We start from the raw sequence: 21,271 nt of genomic DNA on the forward strand, positions 1-21,271 counted from the left end.
TAAATTTCGAAACTAACTACAGAAAGCAAAAAAGAAAAAGAAAGCTGCATAATATATAGTTCAGATGGCCTCACAGCAAGGCGACAAGCACCCGTATGTTCATCGGTATGGTATGTGATCGCGCTGCAAACCGTTGCAGGTGCGGTTCTAACGCCCCGCATAGGCTAAATATCAGCTCCCTCGGCAGCCGACACCGTCTAAGGGGCCGCTCGACGATGTCGTCGAGGGCCAACCAACGACGAAACGCACGCTCCTTTCGCATACGATCCCTGTCGATGGCACGGAGAGTTATAAAAACAGCCCTGAAAGAGAGACGCAGAAAGAAGCCGTGGCTACCGACACTCCCAAATTATGGCAGAAAACTACACTACGTAACATCTGCACGCGGAAGTTCCGGTGCCTATCACACTTTGACATGGTACCTGCGTTCATCGCTTCTTCTTGGCTTCTCAGCTGATAAAGCACGATGATGCGTCGCATAAGGTGAAGAGATTGTTTTGCAGGTTCAGGCGGCTGCATTCCGACAGCGGCGAAATACTCAAAGGCGCGTATACTTCAATTTTAGAGACCGGTAATAAATCATAGATTGGTGACGTCAGGGCCTGGAGCCTCTAACGACGCTGTATGTCATATTCCAAGTGGTACCTCATAGAAGTGAAGGCTAATTAGCCAACACCACCACGATGCGTGGCGCCAACGTTGCCATAAATTTACCACCCTCATAAGAAAACACGATCAAGTGCACGTCAGATTACTGCACAGCACCGTACACGAAGCACACAACAATGCAACAATCCAGCTGGTTTCGGATCAAATCGGTTCAAGTCATCGATCTTGCTAGACTGACGCACCTTTTTCGGAGCTGTCACTGTAAATATAGCACGAGGACAAGGTGGCGGTGGTGATAGTCGCGCAACGACAGACACCGTTCTGTAAACATACGTTGCGGCCTCGTAGTACGAAGCGAAGTGCGGCTCAAAAGCAACAGTGCGTTAAAATTCCGCACGGATCTTGCATGTTGTAAAACGCCATCAGCCTATTAATGCCAAATCATTACATTGCGCGAAAATGCATTACGCGAAAATGCGGTGTTGTAGTCGGCGGCGTGAGCGAATGATGGTACCAAAAATGGCCGACGGCAAAGAGTACAACCACACAAGAGAATACTAGAATCGACGCCAAATTTTCTTCAGGGAGGTTCCTGTAAAGAAAGTAAATCGAAAAGATTATTAAGTGAACCTAGGTCTGGGAGGGAATCGAGCCCGGGCCTCCGGGGTGCGAGACGAGCCCGCTGCCCCGACGCCACGGCGGCTCCACGGTTCTGGCTGACTAAATGTTTGCCCAGTGCGTGCGTCGTTGGGCACGTGACGGCACAGCCAATGGGGAGGAGGTGGCGAGTTAGGAATTCCTCGCGGGCAAGCGAGCGCATTGAGACGCTTGGCGCGTTTTCATTTGGCCTTGCCGAGGCGCTGGCGAGAGCTTGCGCGGACAAGGAACGCGCGAAGAAAAAAAAAACATTTCACCAAAGCGACTATAATGCTTTCGCATTCCCACACGTAAGCAGTCTGAAGCGTCTCTGCCGAATTTTTTACTCGTACCTTCACTGCAGGACGAAGGCCCCTCCCAGCGATCTCTAATTACCCCTGACTTGCGCTAGCTGATTCCAAGTTATGCCTGCAAATTTCTTTATTTCATTACCCTACCTAATTTTCTGCCGTTCTCGACAGCGCTTCATTTCCCATAGCCCTCACTCTGTATTTCTAATGGACCGCCGATTAATGGACCGCCCTACGAACTACGCGGCCTGCCAAGCTCCAATTTTTCCTCTTAATTTAAGCTATAATCTCGGCTACTCACATTTTGCTCTCTGAGCCATACCACTCTCTCCCTGTCTCATAACGTTAGGCCAAACATATTTCGTTCAATCGTTTGTTTCAGCGGTCCTTAACTTGTTCTAAAGCTTTAATGTTAAGAGGAAGCTTTAGCTCGAGTGCTCCTATATAAATACATGTAAAAGGAGAATTCGTTCTTCTCGGCAACCACTGCACCAAATTTGACGGGGTTTGTTGCATTTAAAAGAAAACTTAAAATCAAGTGACTGTTGGCTTCGAATTTTCGACTTAGGCCGTAAATTTTTTATTAAAAATTGGCAAAAAACGCAAATTTTCAGAAAACGAAACTATCAAGTTTACAACTCTGTAACTCAGCAAGAAAACATAATATCACAATTCTGTGAATTGTACCTAATAGCACATCTAAAGCGGACAAATTTGGCATCTTACACATGAATCTCAAAACATTTATAACATGTAATTACAAGTTTTTCAGAACCCTCGTAAACAACGTAAAAAATTCACGTAAGATGTTAAATGACATTTGAAATTTGTCCGCTTTGAATGATCTAATGTATGCCGTTTACAGAACCGCGATATCTGTTCTTGATGAAGAGCTATTAGAGTGTAAACTTCGTGCTTCTATTTTTTTTTTTTTTTCAAACTTCTGAATTTTTGAAAATTCTTTTAACAAAATTCAAGCTCTAAATCAAAATTCTGCTTCCAACAGTCACTAGAATTTAACTTTCTCTCTCAAATGCAACAAATTTCATTAAAATCGGTCCAGGGCTTATTTCAGAAAAACGTTTTTGCATTTTTACATGTATTTGAATAGGCCGCGTTGGAGTTGGGCCCGAGCTAAAGCTTCCTCTTGACCTCCAAGTTTCTGCCCCATATGTTAGTACTGGAAGAATGGAATGATTGTACACTTTTCTTTTCAACGACAGCGATGATCTTCAGATCACGATTTCATAATACCGGCCGTATGCGCCCCGACCCATTTTCATTCTCCTGCTAATTTCGTTCTCATGATCAGGGTTCCCTGTGCATAATTAACCTAGATAAACTTACTCCTGCACTCCTGCACACACTCTAGAGGCTGATTTCTGATCGTGAATTCTTGTTCGCTTGACACATTATTCAAGATTGACAGGTTATTCAACAAGGATTGTTTGCAAGTTTACTCTAAAGCATTAGGCGCAGTCAAGAAGAAATATTATTCGCAGGGCATATTAAAAATAATCCTAAAAAATTCTGGCAAATAATTCCTCCCTCTAATAAGTCTACTAATCGCATTACAACACACGATTCAAAACAATCTCCGCTTTCTGATGAAGATTCTGCGGTTGCTTTCAATGCATATTTCGCGTCTGTTTTTACACTAGAAGATTGTTCCAATGTGCCATTTGTTCCTGAACAACCCTTCTTTTTCATGGCTCCAATCACCATCACTGCCGAAGGTATCGCGAACCTCATCACGAATCTTAAAGTTTCTACTTCATCTGGCATTGATCACATCAACTCTAAAGTACTGAAGAATACTACTGATATTTCCAGTCGCTTTCTGTGTCTCCTCTTTAACCAGTCTGTATCATCTCGTGAGCTGCCTAAGAACTGGGAGATTGTTAAGGTAGTTCCCCTATTTAAATCCAGTGACAAGCACTCGCCCTGTAATTATCGACCCATTTCACTAACATGCATATGCTGCAAATTACTTGAACATATAGCTTCTCATATCTACGGTCACATTGAATCAAATAACTTTTTTTTTCTCTAATAAGCATGGCTTCAGAAAAGGCTACTCATGTGACACTCAGTTATTTGAATTCACGACTGACCTTCACTTTAACATGAACTCCAACGATCAGACCGATTGCCTCTTTCTTGATTTCGCGAAGGTGTTCGATACTATACCTCATTGCCGCTTAATTTCCAAATTGCCTGCCCTTTGTATTGATTCATTAACACTCTCTTGGCTACGTGACTTCTTTGTCTTCGCGTCAGCAATTTACAGAGGTCAACAACATTTCGTCTAACCTTTGCGACGTCACGTCCGGTGTCCCCCAAGGCAGTGTGCTAAATCCATTACTCTGTTTAATATACATCAACGACTTGCCCGCTAACCTTTCATCCTCAGTTAGGTTGTTCGCTGACGACTGCGTCATCTACCGCAATGTTAAACGTTTCGATGATCATCTTACTCTCCGAAATGACCTTGAACTATAGATGGTGCGTGACTTGGAAGATGTCCCTTAACGCCTCCAAATGCAAGTTAATCTCGTTTAGTCGAAAGCGCACTAACTCAGTATTCCACTATTCGATTAATAATACCGTAGTTTCGGCTGCTCCGTTTCTCGGCGTTTATCCTTCATCGGACCTATCCTGGACAACGCATGTAGCAACTTTCTCATCCAAAGCTTCTCAATCTCTCGGCTACCTGCGTAGAAACTTGAGTAGCGTGCCTTCTAATGTACGAAAACTAGCACATCTTACTTATGTTCGCCCACAACTAGAATACGCTTCATTTACATGGTCACCATATCAAGATTATCTAATCCGTATGTTGGAAGCCGTTCAGAATAGGGCAGCCAGATTCATCTCTGGCAACTACGACTATCATTCGAGCATTACCCTAATAAAACAAGACCTTGCATTTCAGTCATTAGAAGATCGCCGCGTCATTGCTCTTTTAGGTCTGTATCACAGGTACGTTTATAGCAATAACTTTCACTGTTTGCCGCTTCATTCTCCTGTGCGCACACCTCGTCGCATTCACAGCTCACTTCGTTTCATGCGCATTCATGGTCAAACGCAGGCATTTAACTCATCACCACTGCCAAGAGCTACTGAACATTGGAACAGTCTCCCGGATCACATTGCATCCACTTGCAATTGTGAGACATTCCGTGATGACCTGAATTCGTTGCGTATTAATATTGTATAACGATGTTGCACTTTGCTATTTTTGTCATGTAATTACTGCTGCCCCCCTTAAGCAACGCCCTTCAATGGGCCTGTAAGGTAATGTGAATAAATGAATAAATAAATAAATAAATAAATAAATAAATAAATAAATAACTTTTGTCTTCTACGTAATAATCTTCAACCTACTTTTAGACTTTCTCTATTAATGTCCTCAATCAATTCTTGCAATTTATCCCCAGCGTTGCTGAATAGTACAATGTCATCGGCAATCTGAAGGTTGTTGAGATATTTGCCGTTGATCGTCATTCCTAATCCTTCCCAGTTTAACAGCTTGAATATTTCTTCTAAACATGCAGTGAATATCATTGGATAGATTGTGTCTCCCGTGCTTACCGGTTTGTCGATAAGTATTTTTCGACTTTTCTTGCGGATAATTAAAACATGTGAAGCCAGAACTATCACTGAGGCAGAATCGAAGCCTGAGGAGTTGCGGATACGTGCGCTGTGGCTGAACGTAAATATGGGAGTTACGCATAAATAATTCTTTAGTTGTCACCGCGGCCTTGATGTGAAGTTTGTTCAGTCCTTCGGTACAATCCGTAAGATATGCACTTACACCGCTAAATACACTGAAATGTCCGCGCCATCGATCGGCTATCGGTTGTGGCGTCTGGCCAATCGGCCGAGACAGGGCGTTACAACGCCTACGCACGTCCCCTCGAGAAGCGCACATAGACACAATTATGTTCGTGCAACTGCTACCCCCCTATTATAGAATTTTATTATTACGTCGGCAGCTGTGACGTATGTTTAGGTTGTGTGAATCGACTTACGCTTACTGTCGGCGCAAGTACTGAAGTTCGCACTTGTGCTACCATTACATGCACGCCTTTTTTTTTTTCGACTACTGCACTCGTCCTTGCGGCGGCGGGCATCGCAAGCTTCCTGATCTTACCAACAGTTTTAGCTTTGTGAATAAGCTTTCCCCCCATCGTAAGAATTTTCTTACGAGTAAATTTGTTCGTAAGTTCACTTAGTGAATTCCGCCCCAGAGCAGTACAACGGCACCCGGCGTACTACACATTTTCCAACTCTAAACAGCTCCTTCGAACGGCGTCCGCGTACAGTTTGTGTAATTTGCTAAAGAGCGCCTTTAGCGCTGGCTGTAGCCGCCGACCACGGTGGGAGATCATCATATATTGCGTCCTAGGAGCGTTCCTACAGTGAAAGTGATCACAAAGTGGGACACCGATTGGGCGACCCTGAGCACCCACTATCCCCTATCTTCGTCGAATGTCGTTTGTGTGATACGCCCGCTCAGGCGAGAACCAGCGACGAGCCGCGGCATCCAGGGCTGCGCCTTTGTTTATTCTAACCTCGGTTGGAAGCACTATCGTCTACATCACTTCGATAAAAATGTAAGTGCTGATGAATTCACGTGTCTTCGCCAGATAAGAAAACGACGACTTCGCGGCTCAAACGAATAAATAAGTAAAATAATGCAGCCCGCGCATAATCGCCGCTCTGAATACGCTCGGATTGCGGCTCATGAATGCTTTTAAAGCGTGCGATGGAGTCTGGGTCATTGCCGGGTTAAACCGCACAGTGCTGATCATTGCTTTTAGCTTTGCAGAGGGCTCAAGGGCAGGCAAGAACAAGCTTAGCGCAGCCTATGGCACCAGACGCACAAGCGTTTTATACCGACAGCAGCACCAAATCCCACAACCTAGCTAGCGGGGGCATCACGTCTTGAACGAAACGTACGCATTCACGATGTCTCCTAGTCAGCCTTTATCTCGATGCAAGCGTTTTCGCGTTCTACATATGCATATATAGTAGAACAGCGCATGCCGCGTCGTGGCCGTGTGCGTTCGAAGGCTTACTTGGATCGGACAACGCTTATCAGGTTCGAGTAACATGTAGTTCCAGCAAGGCCTCAAACAGGCGCGTCTGTTGCTGTTCAGAAAATCTCGTTTCTGTCGTGGCCCAAGCTACTGCCGTCGGCAGATCTTGTAGGAAGCTGCAACAGCCGCAACACCATCTGGACAGGCACCCGGTGCCCATGCAGACACACAGGGTGAACGAGCGTTCGCCTGCGTTATCCTTGCAGCGCTGTCACATCACTTGGACGCGCACCTCACTTGTCTTCCTTTGTACCGAAATCACGATATTGAAAGATCTGCCTCACATGCATGGCTTATGCTATGTTCTGACTGATGTTCGTAAAGTACGAACTTGTCGTGTTGTCAACACTTGGCTTTAGTAGTTGTAGGAGCGTAAAATTGCTGGTCGTTTACGTTGCCAATTGCGTAGCTTACGTTTGTTGTGCCCGGCTATTAAGAATACAGCCTGGCCAAAGAACACCTGAATATTCGGAGAGGCTACGTACACAAACAGAAATATGGGCACCGACGCAGTGCCTACACGTAATAGACAACACAGCCAGAAGCACCGCCACTGCGTACAAAACCACTGCTCTCAAAAGACCACGCCGTTTCTGCCGGCCAATTCTTGCCCTGAGTTCCGGTCAACCGAAAGTCCCTTAACAGAAAAAAGAAACACTGATACTGCGACACTCATTGGCCACGTCGCAACGGTCGTATATAGATCAGATGTAATAGTATCAGATAGTAGCGGCCCTCTCAACAAATGTTCTTGCATCTGTGGGCGGCTGTTGCGTTTCTTATGCCCCATATACGACTGCAGTCTGACTAAAATAGTTGCACTCTTAGCATTTGCGCTTGCGTTATTTCCGAAGTATATCTGCATTGCGTACTTTGCCTGAACGCGGCCTTATAAGATACGGTGCCGTCAAGTGTATACGCACTTTACGACGGCGAAAGACAAGCATGGGCTCACTAGACGAATGAAGGAGCAACGTCGACAGGCCAGAACCTGCCGTAAGGCTATTCACACTCGCTAACGTCAGTCCAGATGCTTTAGGGAAAGAACCGCGTCGCTGATGGAAAGTTCTAGTACAACAATGTTTCAACATCGTATTGTTATCGCAGGAGTTGCCAAGAGCGAAAGTTCGCCCTTGGAGCACTTCTCTTTTCGCTTTTTCATGACCAGGAATAATAGACATTTAAATGGAGCTTGTCTGCGCCACCGTAACTCGGCACCCCGCGAGCTTTATTATTTAATATTTCCGCTATGACGCAAGGAATGGCATGGGGCGTAATATGCAATCAATAACTAAGCTAAGCTAAGGCAACTTAACAACGGCTTAGCTATCCGTAGTTATCTGTAAACAAACGAGCCAGCTCACGTGCAAAACGAACAGATAGCTTGATCTGTGACGTGAACTCTTTGGCAAGCTTCCGTCTGTCATTGTAAGTGTGATTTTGTGACTGTGTATGAAGATACCAATTTTGATACTTTTTCCATCCCTTCGAGACACGCTGTTAGAACGAGATGAAAGCGGAGTTTGTAATGCCTTGAGAATATTCGAATTGGCACCGTAGCTTTTCGTAAATCATTTCTGAGCGCGCAATTACGCCCCCAAATATCGATGATTACCATAGGTTACGTCAAACTTCGCACGTAATTTAGAACGAGTCTTGGGCAGCGAGAAATATTACCGTTAATGTCAGATGTGCTAACCGTGTAGAGTCTATTTCCAAAGATTTGGATGGTATCCTCTGTGATAAGGTATCCGCAAAAAATTGTGCTTTTTTCATAGAAACTACATCTGCACGTTTCCGTCTCGAGGCCTGTATGGGTTCTAAGTGCTGAGGTCCTTAGTTGCTAGTTCTGTTAGCATTGTCGAACACCATTCCCCACTACGAAGGTAGTGCTGCTGCCCAGCACTACGTCGAATCTAGACTTCTAGTTCGAAATGGTTCATTTCAAAATGGTTTTACGGTCCAACTCTGGGGCAAAAAAAAAATAATAATAAGTGTTCGGACCGGTCTGAACCAGTGCACGTTCGTTTCCACAACCTAATAATTAGAGGAAAGTATCATAAATTTACTTTGTACAAAAAAATTGATGTTGCTCCTGAGTTGCATAGAACGACTGAAGATAAAGTACGCGTGCTGTTCTTCATGCCACAAGTAGTTAAAAAAAATCACATTGTGGAAACGCCTCAGAAGCAATGAGTCAGAAGAAATGCGTCATTTCTATCGCACCTACTTCATTGCATACTAATGTGATCCAAAAGCGACCGCCTAGCTAGGAAGCGCTTCTTCATTTCAGTAGTTAGTATAGGCCTCCAACAACCGGATATTTATTTGACGGTCACCAATTTCAAGCGCTCACAGGCGTATTACTAAGATGTCTGCTTCTCGCCACACCACGTTCAAATTAATCGCAATAACGGAACTGCCACTTCTAAAATGACAGCAAGCGCTTGTGCAAACAAATCAGGTTGCATGGTTGAGCTGCAAGTGCAGGAAATGATTGGATGAAAAGCTCCAGTGAAGGGGGGTAGCGAACCTGAACAGAAAACCGTATTTTCTTTTTTTTTTCCTGTTTCGTTCCGGAGTGACGAAAATCGTGCCGTTCCGGTTTAGTTCCTATTCGTGTAAATGTAACGTGTCTTTCTTTCTTTCTTTCTTTCTTTCTTTCTTTCTTTCTTTCTTTCTTTCTTTCTTTCTTTCTTTCTTTTGTTCGTTTTCGATTCCATTTTGGGTTCGACGCCCTTACTACCAGGCTAGACAACTGCGGCGCGACGCCTATCATTAACAACTAACTGCTCGCTATAAAAACGCTCGGTGCCTTAAGTGTTCGCCAATTGCCCTACCCGCGGGAGTGGCTGAAAGTCACACTTTCACTGCTACAATATAACAAACTCAGCCACATTAGTCTTGACAAAATGTTCTGTCACTGAATGTGACGCATACGCTAGCGCCTGTCCTTTACATTCGTACCATATGTGCGAAGAACCGCTTCATGTTTCTTTTTTCTTTAACTTACCGTTTGCTTGTGTCGCTTACCAGTTCGCCTTGGTCGCCACTTCGATAGCCATGCAATGCAGCATAGGCTAAAGCCGCTTGCAGTGAAATTAAAGCGCAATTTCGCTCTGCAAAGCTACAACATACGGGCACGTGCGTAGCCATGTACCATGCTCGCGATTAGAATGAGTTAATGAAGCTTCTAGCCGCGGAAAATTATATTAAACCATTTGAAAAATCTTTTCATGTTTATCATTCACGGGGGGGGGGGGGGGGGGGATCAGTGAAAATATCTGAGTCGTATGCTAACCACCACAGCTCACCTCGTAGTGTCTATAACACTGTATTGATTTAATTAAGCCGTGCTCACGCTCAGTGCCATTTTGAAATGCTAGTGATCTCGCGTTCTAGCATTGCCATGATTGCTATAGTTCACCCATAATTCTTCAACGTTTGCCTTCTCAACCGTTGTACTCGCTGGCTTTAATTGGCTCCTGTTGTTCTCGAGTCAGCACTGTTTGATCGTGAAGTAAAAAAGAATGAGGCCAATGGGCATTACACACCCTTGGATCATGGATATAACAACAGCGAGGTCTTGAAGAAGCTGCTCGCATGCGACGGTCAAAGTGACACCGTATAGTTTCTCTGCTGCGTTTGCACAAGTAATACTTGCTTCAAACGAAAACTTTATATTCATATAACTCCTGGTCCGAGTCAACGCTGTGGGAGACCATCTGAGTCCCAAGTTTCGATCCTTAGCCCAGTTGACGAGAACCGCTAACACGCTTTATGTTGCCCACCGCCGGTGCCGATAAAACCGGTAGGGGTGTCGGTACCGATAACACCAGTATCGACACCACCAGTACCGGTACCACAGGCAGCACGGGAAGGGTGGGGTAGGGGGGGGGGGGGGGGGGGTAACCTGTCGTGTTGTCAACACTTGGCTTTAGTAGTTGTAGTAGTTGTAGTTGTAGGAGCGTAAAATTGCTGGTCATTTACGTTGCCAATTGCGTAGCTTACGTCTGTTGTGCCCGGCTATTAAGAATCAAAAGTGTTTTCGACTTGGCTTTTCCAGGGTGACACAAGTGCGCTTTTGAAATCACGGATGTCTGATTCCGCTCCTCTACGTGCAATGTTTTCGCCATTCGCTTGCGAAATGTTTTGATAGTTTGAATTCAAGGCGACCTCGGAGGTATGCAGCGCTCAGCGCCATGGCGCCGGGTGGAATTTTCAACCCTTTCTGCGTGGAAGCAGAAACACATTAAAGAAATAGCGAAGTCAGGCTGGTTGGTTAGAACCGAACATCCGGTTGTCTACTCAATAATAAAGAAGAGGCAGCCAGCGTGGCAAAAATAAAGCAGCGTGATCAGCGCTAAACATGTACTAAGATATGTACTTAGATTTGCATTTTTATCGTCGGCGAGGAGCTCAGTTCGACAACAAAGCGCCAATCCCACTTTAAACCCACAATCTTGAAACTCGCGTGGATTAAATTAAATTATGAGGTTTTACGTGCCAAAACCACTTTCTGATTATGAGGCACGCCGTAGTGGAGGACTCCGGAAATTTCGACCGCCTGGGGTTCTTTAACGTGCACCTAAATCTAAGTACACGGGTGTTTTCGCATTTCGCCCTTATCGAAATACGGCCGCCGTGGCCGGGATTCAATCCCGCGACCTCGTGCTCAGCAGCCCAACACCATAGCCGAAACTCGTGCCGAAATTGTTGGCTTGTATACTGCACTGCGGGGCCGGAACGAGTGGTCGATGCTTGTATCGCCGCAAACAAATCGGTGCTGGACACCCGAGTCGTTTTTTTTTTTTCTTACTTGGGAAATTTTTATATTATTGTACGGCGTGCATATACAAGGTGTTCAAAATTAAGCTTTATGGTTTTCTTATAGAATTAGGCACTGGGAGGCACGCGAAGACCACCTGTTCAAATAAGTTATGTGACCAGGGAGACACAATGTGAGGTGATAGTTATAGCTCTCAGCAGCCCAATTAACTGAAATGGAATAATTAACTTTTTGTTGACTGCAGTAACTGGGTATGTTTGTATTGAAAAGTTATAGGCAGTTGTGCTTCTACACGGTATCAGTTGGAATAGTTCTATTAGCATGTCTGTGCTCCGAGATATCCGACTCCCAATTTTAATTGTCGTTCTCATGATTACGCATACAAGAGTGAGGATGAGCGCAAAGCTCCTCCCTGACGTGACGCGGCTGTTGCGTGCGGTGTTTAATCTGACAACAGAGCGGAGGCAATGGCAAAGATAAGTGTCCCCCTTCCCCTCTCGGCTGACGAAATAAAGAATCCAACAACCAAGAACCGCTGTCGTAACACGCGACCGCGCAGCCTGTAACGATTGCGGCAGCTGCCATGCCGAGATAATGGCACGAGCGGAGAAGCCGGAGGTCAGAGCGCGTGCGTAATGGTGACTAGACGAGCGGGCATGGCCCTTGCCGGGGCTGCGCAAATAAAATGACTGCTCATTTCCAAGTATTGTAAGTTTTATTAAAATGAAGAGCAACAACTGGGAGCACGGCACACCGCGCTGTCATATCTTGATTTCGCCAGCCGAAAAGGGAAGGGGAAATGTTCTCATCTTTGCCTATGCCTCCGCCCCGTTGTCAGGCTAAACGCCGCGCGCAACAGCCGCGTCCCATCAGGGAAAAGCTTTGCGCCGATCCTCACTCTCTTGCATGCGTAATTATGTGAACGACAAATAAAATTTGAAGCCGGATGTGTCGGAGCACAGACACGGTAGAAAAATTCTTCCAACTGATACTGTGTAGAAACACGACTGCCTCTAACTTTTCAATACAAACATACCCACTTACTACAGTCAACAAAAAGTTAATGATTCAATTTTAGTTAATTGGGCTGCTGACAGCGATAACTATCATCTCACATTGTGTCTCCCTGGCCACATAACTTATTTGCACCGGTGGTCTTCGCGTGCCTCCTGCAGTGCCTAACTAAGAAAACCATAAAGCTTTATTTTGAACAGCCGGTATACTATAGCGCTCATCATGAGCAGAAAAAGGGTGCCCGCGGTCCGAAGGGCTTCGAGGGCTGCACCGGGGTGCCGACACACGAAATATTGGTGGACTAAGCACCGTTCCAATTACTGGTATTTAGTTAATTTTTCGTAGGTCGGAGCCTCCTACCGTGTTGGAGCTCCTTGTACAATGGGCACGCTGTTGAAACATATTGAGCGCGATACTACATGTTCCATATCATCTTATGTATAGTATATTTCACATTAGTCTATAGCGCTGCCACGATTCGACGACTGCGTTCCTCTAAAAAAAGACAGCTCGAAAGAGTTCGCCGGGCGCGTTGGCACTAAGCACCAACACTTTCACATACGTTCATTTAAATACGCCGATCCATTCTTGCTCCTGTCCAAAGTGTGGAGACTCCAAACAGCACGCCACATGTGCACGAGCTCGTTTTCTTTGCCTTAGTGCGTGTTTAATGGAAGTCTCCTAAATGATAAAACAGACTGACTGCAAGCGTTTACGTTCTCGTGGATCGTCTGGTCGAGCTTGCTTTATTTACGACGTCCCTGTAAGAAGTATTTATTTTTTTCAACTATCGCCACATTGCAAACGCGACGCCCATGGCTGTGAACACTCTGCAATTGGCGCTCAAGTGCGCTGACCCCGCAATTGTATATACGTGTGCGCAGCGGTCCTCACATTCGTCCCGCCTGAGGCACCACTGTCGGCAATTGGCACTGTCGTTTTAGGCAGACATCAGCATTAACAAAACATGTCTCTATGAAAACCGAAGCGCAGTAACTCGAGTGTCTTGTGGCCCTAGCAGCCTGCACTACACGCTAAATTATCTGGGGCCGAATTCACGAAGCTTTTCAATCGTGAATACGGGCCCGTATTCACGAAAAGCTCTTACGCTATAATAGTTCGATAAGAGCAAATTCCAGCCAATCCTGATGCTGGACATATCAGAAAAAGGCGGCCGGCCAATGGCAAAGATCGCTCTGCGAATACTTTGCGAATACGGCCCCTAATCTGGCGCCCAATAATAGAGCGCTCACAGCCGATCTCAGCCGTTGTGTGTCTCTGCGCAGCCGGGAACTGAAGAACGAGCTGGAAGCCCTACACGGCCGAGTGCTGGACGCCGAAGCACGCGCCCGCAGCGAGGCTGGCACGCTGCGCAACAAGGTGCACACCGAGATCGCCGAGCTCAGCGTCCAGCTCGAGGACACCACGGCGCAGAACAACGAGCTCCAGAAGGCCGTCAAGCGGCAGGCCAAGCAGCTCATGGTGCGCGGCAGATCTCTCTCTCTCTCTCTTCAGGCACAGCTTAGCCAAATTTCTTGCCGCCTCTTGGTTGGAAAATTTCCCTCGCAAGTTGGAAGCCTTACCGATGGCTATTTATACGCCTAGGCCAAGTTCTCTGCAACAGTTATTCTTTTGCACCGGCGGGGTGCTCTATATTCCCACTTAATTTTTCACATACTTTAACACTCAAGCTCAAAAAACTAATGTTGTTGACACCGCTAGTTAGTTTCGCAGTGATTTTATGGTGCATATTTGCTCATGAATAGCCATTCGTAGTTGGTTTCAGGCCAGTATGCAGCGGCATTTCAGTGCTAAATACACACTAATAGGTACAGCTTATTCCGAACTAGTCGGCTCATCAATTTATTTATTTATTTATTTATTTATTTATTTATTTATTTATTGTCAAAAAGACTGCCGTGACAAAGGAATCATTCCTAGGGGGAAGTCTCTAGAGCCAACGTTTCTAAGGGAGGACTTAATCATGACGAAGACAACTCCCCTTGTCGAAACATTGGCTCCAGTGACAATTTCTGTTCAATCAGTGTTCATTACTTCAAGTCTCAATTTCTTTGTTAAATTAAATTAAATTATGGGGTTTTACGTGCCAAAACCACTTCCTGATTATGAGGCACGCCGTAGTGGAGGACTCCGGAAATTTCGACCACCTGGGGTTCTTTAACGTGCACCTAAATCTAAGTACACGGGTGTTTTCGCATTTCGCCCCCATCGAAATGCGGCCGCCGCATTTCGATGGGGGCGAAATGCGAAAACACCCGTGTTAATCCCTGTCTTGTTTGGAATCATTCCTGTTACACTAACGTTAGTCCTGGTCCGAGGCGACCGCCCCCACAGTGGTTATATCGCACGGCGGGCACGAATTAAAGCGAGAATCGAGAGGTTTTCGTGAGCTCACGTCGACGTCGGTTCTGTCTTTCTCGCTGTTGTTGCCCCCTCCGGCCGCCGCGGGTTGGCGAAGGACCTGCAGGCGTACTGCGACGAGATGCAGCGCCACATGCAGGGCGCTGTGGATGACCTGTCAACGGCTAACAAGCGTTGTCTGGACCTCCAGAACGAGGTGGACAGCTTGCGGTCCAACCTCGAGTCTGTAAGTGTGCTCTAACGATTGGCAATGCGTCGAAACGCGCATCACCTCAAGCATATGACTAATGAAACGTCCCTCTAAACAATAATTTAAGCATTTATGCAGCTGTAAAGGACTCTATCGTGCTTTTTTTTTCACATTTTCTTCGTCTCAAAGTTTTTTTACATCCCTACAAAAAGAAGCAACTTTCCGGAAAGCAGCTTTTTTGTGAACTTCAGGACATAGTTTACAATGAAGCGGTCTTATTTAGAAGACAGCTTGAACATACTGTTTTAGAGCATGGCAGAACACATAGAAAACAGTGTTCTTATTCAATAGCAATAGGTCGCTTGCATGGCAGCGGTGCTTTCTTTTCTGCTGCCCAAATCGCCGGACATTGAAAATAAAGTTTTCACTCACTCACTCACTGGAAGGCGACGCACTAATAATCATTGGCCATTGTTTGATTAAAAAAGACTTAAAATGGGCAAATATCAAATCCTGTTAGATCTTGCTTGCTGCTATACGGAGAATATTGAGTCATGTTATTGGGCTAAACAGCCTACCCTTAGTTTTTTGGAGGCCTGTATCTCTGTAGGCGAGACAGAGACCTTTACTGCCGTTTGACGGATGTAAATTTTATTTCGTAAGCATCTTACCTCGAAGAGCCACAACAGACAAAGTGCGCTTCCGAACTGCCGAGATGAGAATTTATCTCTGTTTGCCAACAATAACCATCAACGCTGATATTTGTGCAACCCGTATGGAGTCACAACAAGATAAGAGAGAAAACAACAGCGAACCATCCAAAACCATCTTTTCAGTAGGTGTCGTACAAGCCTTTCAGTCCTCGCTAACTTTTATGGTGAGCACGCTGATCTTATATGCCCGCAATGTTTATACCACGGTTTTAAAGCGGCGTCCAGAAGGACGGCTCAGGCTGGTGGCATAAGGCTGATACTGAGCAACAGCACAGCGACAGGGAAAGACCGTTAGCACACGCCTAAGCATGCACACGTGAAACACACGCATTTGCGTCTCGTTGCTCGCTTGCGTCCTCTACAGTTCGCGCACTGGCATTTTCATTATGCGGAGTCCACTTGCACAGTAAGCTATTCTAATTTCAAACCTCCGTGACGTCAGGCGTTCAAGCAGCGCCAGCTACTGTGCATCATTGCTAAACCTTGCCCCATGGTTAAGGTTTTGCCTCATGGGCCATTCTCGGCGAATGTTCTTTTCTAAAGATTTCTTTAACGGAAATTCTTTTAGTGTATTTTTTACTTGAGTTGAGTTGAGTGGTTGTAGGCTACTTGTGGGATTTTTTTTTTACTTTCTTGCCAGGCATGAAAGGCCACCAGTGGTGTTTGTTCTCTTTGCCCGATAGTGTATCAAAATTAGAAGCTTCAACAGAAATATTTTTAGATCGCAAATGCAAGAAACAAAATACTTTTCTATTTGCATTTGCATTTGATGAAAAAACTTCCTATCCTGTATAGAGTAAAATGCTGTTGCTCGTTTCAGGCTGTATTCTATTCTGCTTCTTTGTTATATCCGTATATAACAGTTTTCAGTTGGAAAGTTATGGCAGACTGCGTATCAAGTGTCGGTACAGAAGCAAACTCACCAAATGCAAAAATCACAGCGATTGCATTACGCCGTTTTTCGACTTTCTTTTCAACAGTACTCCTATAGTGGCAGAACAAGCCTTTCTTTTTTTCTTTTTACTATACTCTATACAGAACTGTGCATGTACGCACTCTACCACGAGGTTCGCACACGCAGTGAATGTTAAGCAAAATTTCAGTCGTGAAGGTTTCGTCTGGTATTTACAAGTCACCGTCTGCGTTAACCTTTCGGTTCTTGCTACCAGGAAAATTCGAAGCAGCTACTTTGTAAAGGCAACAGAAACATGGTCCAACGACATGACTAAGTTTTACATGTACATAGTTAAAATACAGAAGCCTATTCATTTGAAACAAAAATGTCTCAACTCTGGGGACTATAATTCAAAACAGGCCGTACTCAAGACTATATGTGTAAGGTCTTCCCACCGGCAGTAGCCGCAATGTTGATATGCAGCCGCTCATGCCAAGAACCGCGGCGCATCGACGCGCCGTCTACAATGCATGGATCACCCGGTTAAGGCCGATCCACACGACGGACCAAGTCCGCGGGCCGCTCGGTCACGTGATGCGACGTCACAGCCCGCCGCGGTCCGGTCCGGCGCAGAGCACATCCACACGGCGGACCGCCATAGCAGACGGCAGAGCAGACCAACCAGCTACACTCTCGGCCAGAGTGTTATCATTGTTATCATTCCGGCTCGAGTCCCACAAAGCCGGGAACTGCTCAACGAGGGATACAAAAAAAAAGCCTGTTCGTCACTCCAAGAGGACGCGGTGTTTAAAAAATATATCTGCTGCACGCACGTATAGGCGGAACGGCGGACATAAAACGATTGGCTTGACTGGCTTTTGCTGAGCCGAAAACTAGATTGGATTTGCCTGAAGACACTCTGTTGCCGGACAACATTCGTTGGCTACGCCAATATCGCTGCAGTTTGCATGCGGTCCGCCGCCAAAACTGAAGCGGGAAAAGCCTCGGCGATTTGTTGGACCGCGAGGGCCGCGGTCTTGCTCGGGCCAACGGCGGTACGCACGAACTGGTGACGTCCTATCACGTGATGCGCGGACCGCGGTCCAAAAGAGCAATTTGGTCCGTCGTGTGGATCGGCCTTTACAACAAGCCGCTGGCACAGAATGTGAACGTCATCGGAATTGAGTCCCAGCAGATGCATTGTGTGACCGCGCGCGCCTAGTTCGCCATGTTCGCGCTGAATTTGACGTCTATATACTTCCGTCGCGGATGCGTTCGCACTCTTACGTTCTTTTTGTTTGTTGGTTACGCTCATATTTTGGAACGTCATGGTCAACCGGAGGGTTAGAAAAGTAACACTGCCGATCGATCCCGTATATGTAACGTCTGCTGAGCGGCCGCGACACTGCACATGTGTTTGATGATGGCGTTGTCAATGCCGATCGAAAAGCGAGCGAAGAACGAGGGACTTCCATTTGCTCGCATCTTAGAGACAGCAGAGTGCCTGAAGCCTGTCAAAACATGCGCGTACTGTTTTTATCGCAGGGGCTGGGCATGAGCCGATACGCCAGTTTGTACGTAAGTCGAGACAGCGATTGGCATGCTACGGTGCGGCATCATGCTCTGCCGTTGCACCGTGCTTCGCTCCGCAGCTTTCCGCTTTTGGCGCACCGCCATTCATTCATTTCTTACTGGGCATTGCTTGACGCTTACGCTCGTCGTAGCTCTCGGCGTTGCTTTCCGTTGTTTTCCCTCCAGATTGTGCCTTATGCGCAGGGAATGCGTCACATCTAGCCGCACGGGCCGGGCTGCCTGCGGCGAGGGGTCCTCAGGAGAAGAACGACAAGCCAACAGCGACAACACAGCAAACATGACCCTTAGGGCACACGGAGCAAGTAGCGACGCTAGCTCAGAAAAAGTAAGTGGCCACCACTTGTCAGCGCTTATTCAAGAAAAAAAAATTTACAGTCTGGTTAACTATTGACTGACCATCGTCTGACTAACTAAAATCTACCGTCTGACTATCAAAGAGCACATGCTGACTGGGGCCTCTTATATAGGCTGAAGCATTAAAATATTTATTTTGTTGTGCGTTGTGAGTGCCCGATTATCGCATTTCACCGACACGTGCATGGTTTCACTGAAACCACAAGCTACAGGCCTTCACGGGTAAATATCCGACATCCATGCAAGACGTTCGCTGGCTCTCGGTACGCTGCAGCGGTTGACAGGTGAGTTTATTGAGTCTTAAAGACGAATAAACGTAATCAACTTTCAACTTTTTCTGGACATTTCCTTCTTTGCCAGCCACGAGCCTTTACTAGTATCATTACATTTATCATCAAAACGCTTTTTGCGCTTCTCCAGGACATGAAGGGCCGAATTCACAAAGCTTTTCGTTCATAAGCGCTCTTTGCCATAGGCCGGCCACGTTAGCTAATAATATGATCAGCTTCACGGTTGACTGGCATTTGCGCTTACGAACAATTCTAGCGCAAGAGCTTTTTTTTTCTTTCTTTCCCCCTATCACTATGAGAGCTTAGTGTTGGACCCATAACCCAAAATTAGGTGAACAAAAAAAAGAAAAAGGAAAGAGAGACGGAGCAAACGATCCGCGTCTCATTTCTTCCACTAACAGTCCTGTCATCTGGACGACATGACCAGCGTGCGGTGGCAGTGCGAAAACATTTGCGGATGACTATGGGCTCGCGACATCCTTCTTGGTGCATGCGTCACCGTGTGTATACGACAACGCGTGTGTTCAGGGGATTTAAAAAAAAAGGCAAGTGTAAGGGTGCATACGCAATCCAGGAACGCAAATGACTCAGAACTCTTGATCATTCTTTATCGGGCGCTGTTTGTTACCTGCTTCGGACCACAAAGCACATAACACCGCCGTCATGTTGCAGAATTAGGGCGTCGTAGTTGAAAGAATACAAGATGCTGCAAAACTGGTCTGCTCCAGTCCTTCGTGAAATTCGTTGACAGTGCCGATTTAATTAGTGCAGTGTGTGACAGACGGTTCCGTAAGTTTACCACGAATTAGGAATCACCTGGTTCACTCCTTTCTAACATGGAAAAGTGAGAAGGCGTTTTTTTCTCATTCTCGGGTGTCAATAAATGCTATACAGTAGTGTTAATTACCGCAATAGCTAAAAATATATGCGCACTTAGCTATACATGAGCGGCTCCTTTGGTAGCACCATGAATTGGAAACAACAGTCTGTTGAAGGACAGTTTTGAACTCGTCTGTTGAAGGACAGTTTGGAGCTTCGTAAGCACTATGCCAGCTAATTTCTGCAGTGTTCAGAACCTGAAGAGCTCTTGGAATGACTTAGAACCACATTTATGACATTGACGCCAGACAAGTCGGCTGACACCGACTTCAGAAGCGACGTCCACGCGAAAGGATGACAAATTAATTCAACAAAGGACGCATGAGAAGGGGAAGCAGATGCAACTGATAATAAAGTAGAAAATATCTTAGAACAAGGAAACATCAAATGACAGTTTAGTTATTTAATGCGAAGGTAAAAGAGGCACTAGGCTTGTCATTCCGGTTGCATACGATTTGCGTTGAATTTCTGGTTCCGACTGGGCTGCTGTCTCACTTTAATTTGCTTAAATTGAGTCCAAGCGTCTTTTTTTTTTTCTCCCGACGCAGAGAAAATGAGGAACATCACATTCGGTGCATGGGCCCTCACCTCTGTGACGTTATCTCCGGGGAAACGTTGTGGCCCTTAGAAGACATTGTCGCTGCCTGATAGCTTGAAGTCAGAGAGGTGGCACTTGTGTTTGAAGACAACTCTTCCCCACGCAGGAGCTACAGACCTTTCAGACGCGGTTTAGCTTCTGGAATGGACTTAGCGAAGCGCCCATGTGGCATGCCTGGCGTCGTCCCGCTCTCTCTGATAAGAACCGCAGTCATCTGACGAGTCGCCGTCTAGAGACGAAACACGCAGTCTAGTCGCCCCTCACCTATACATTTTACGCGACCTTTGGGTTATCTGCGCGGTGCGTATCCGCGGCTTGCTCACATCAGCGGAAAGGGAGAGAAAGTATAACTCCGTGATAACGAGTTTAAGTTGGAGCTTCTGCCGTCGAGATGGAGGGAACGTAATGACGCGCTGCAACGGTGTGCTATCATCTTATAGTGCGTTAAGTACTGCCTCACGCAGATGTCGTCCGACGCTGCTTATCTGCTATGGCATTCTAACCGAAAATCTCGGTTTCATCTGATACAAAGGTGCTCAGTTCTAACAAGGCGCTAGATGACGTAAGACGCAAGACTAACACGTATCGCCTCATAGTTCTTGAACAGGATTGCTGTGGATCTTTTTTTGTTGTTGTTGTTTAGACACATAAAATGGACGAAAAGATTACTCGCGTGTCCATCGCCCCGTCATAACGAAAACATAAAAGAGGTAAGCATAATTAAAATAATCCACCACATTTTGAACGAAAGATGAAGTAAGATGGAGAGTAAAGGCAAAATGGATTGCTTATCATAACACTGTTTCTTAAAAAATAAACACATGAGCACAGTCTGGTTGAACTCGGCGTTAAATGACAGATCCTAGCTACGACCAATGCTCCCAGAAAAACGCTTCCAACATTGACAGCATAT

General features: G+C 45.9%; 2 protein-coding genes across 6 annotated transcripts in view; one reads left to right on the forward strand and one right to left on the reverse strand.

Annotated features, from left to right (window-relative positions):
* The window catches only part of LOC126546320 (cytochrome b5-like), a 66,121-nt gene that overhangs the window by 38,501 nt on the left and 6,349 nt on the right, over positions 1-21,271 (reverse strand). The window contains exon 1 of one of the 2 annotated variants that reach the window (XM_050194501.3): positions 20,349-20,582. The exons of the other annotated variant lie outside the window; for it this stretch is intronic. Coding sequence (XP_050050458.1) covers positions 20,349-20,395 — 47 coding nt within the window. The 5' untranslated portion in view covers positions 20,396-20,582. Of the gene's footprint in view, positions 1-20,348; positions 20,583-21,271 lie in introns of those variants that run through there. 2 annotated transcript variants of the gene reach the window in all.
* LOC126546318 (uncharacterized) overlaps positions 1-21,271 on the forward strand; it is a 38,912-nt gene that overhangs the window by 7,728 nt on the left and 9,913 nt on the right. Inside the window, exons 2-5 of one of the 4 annotated variants that reach the window (XM_050194494.3) lie at positions 13,751-13,946; positions 14,944-15,072; positions 18,190-18,222; positions 18,421-18,562. In XM_050194494.3, the coding sequence (XP_050050451.1) occupies positions 13,751-13,946; positions 14,944-15,072; positions 18,190-18,222; positions 18,421-18,438 (376 nt within the window). In that variant the 3' untranslated portion in view covers positions 18,439-18,562. The remainder of the gene's footprint in view (positions 1-13,750; positions 13,947-14,943; positions 15,073-18,189; positions 18,223-18,420; positions 18,563-21,271) is intronic. The other 3 variants (XM_050194495.3, XM_050194496.3, XM_072286204.1) reach the window with 3 other exon arrangements.

Source organism: Dermacentor andersoni, chromosome 1, assembly GCF_023375885.2.
Source record: "Dermacentor andersoni chromosome 1, qqDerAnde1_hic_scaffold, whole genome shotgun sequence".
In the NCBI taxonomy this organism is placed as follows: Eukaryota; Metazoa; Arthropoda; class Arachnida; order Ixodida; family Ixodidae; genus Dermacentor; species Dermacentor andersoni.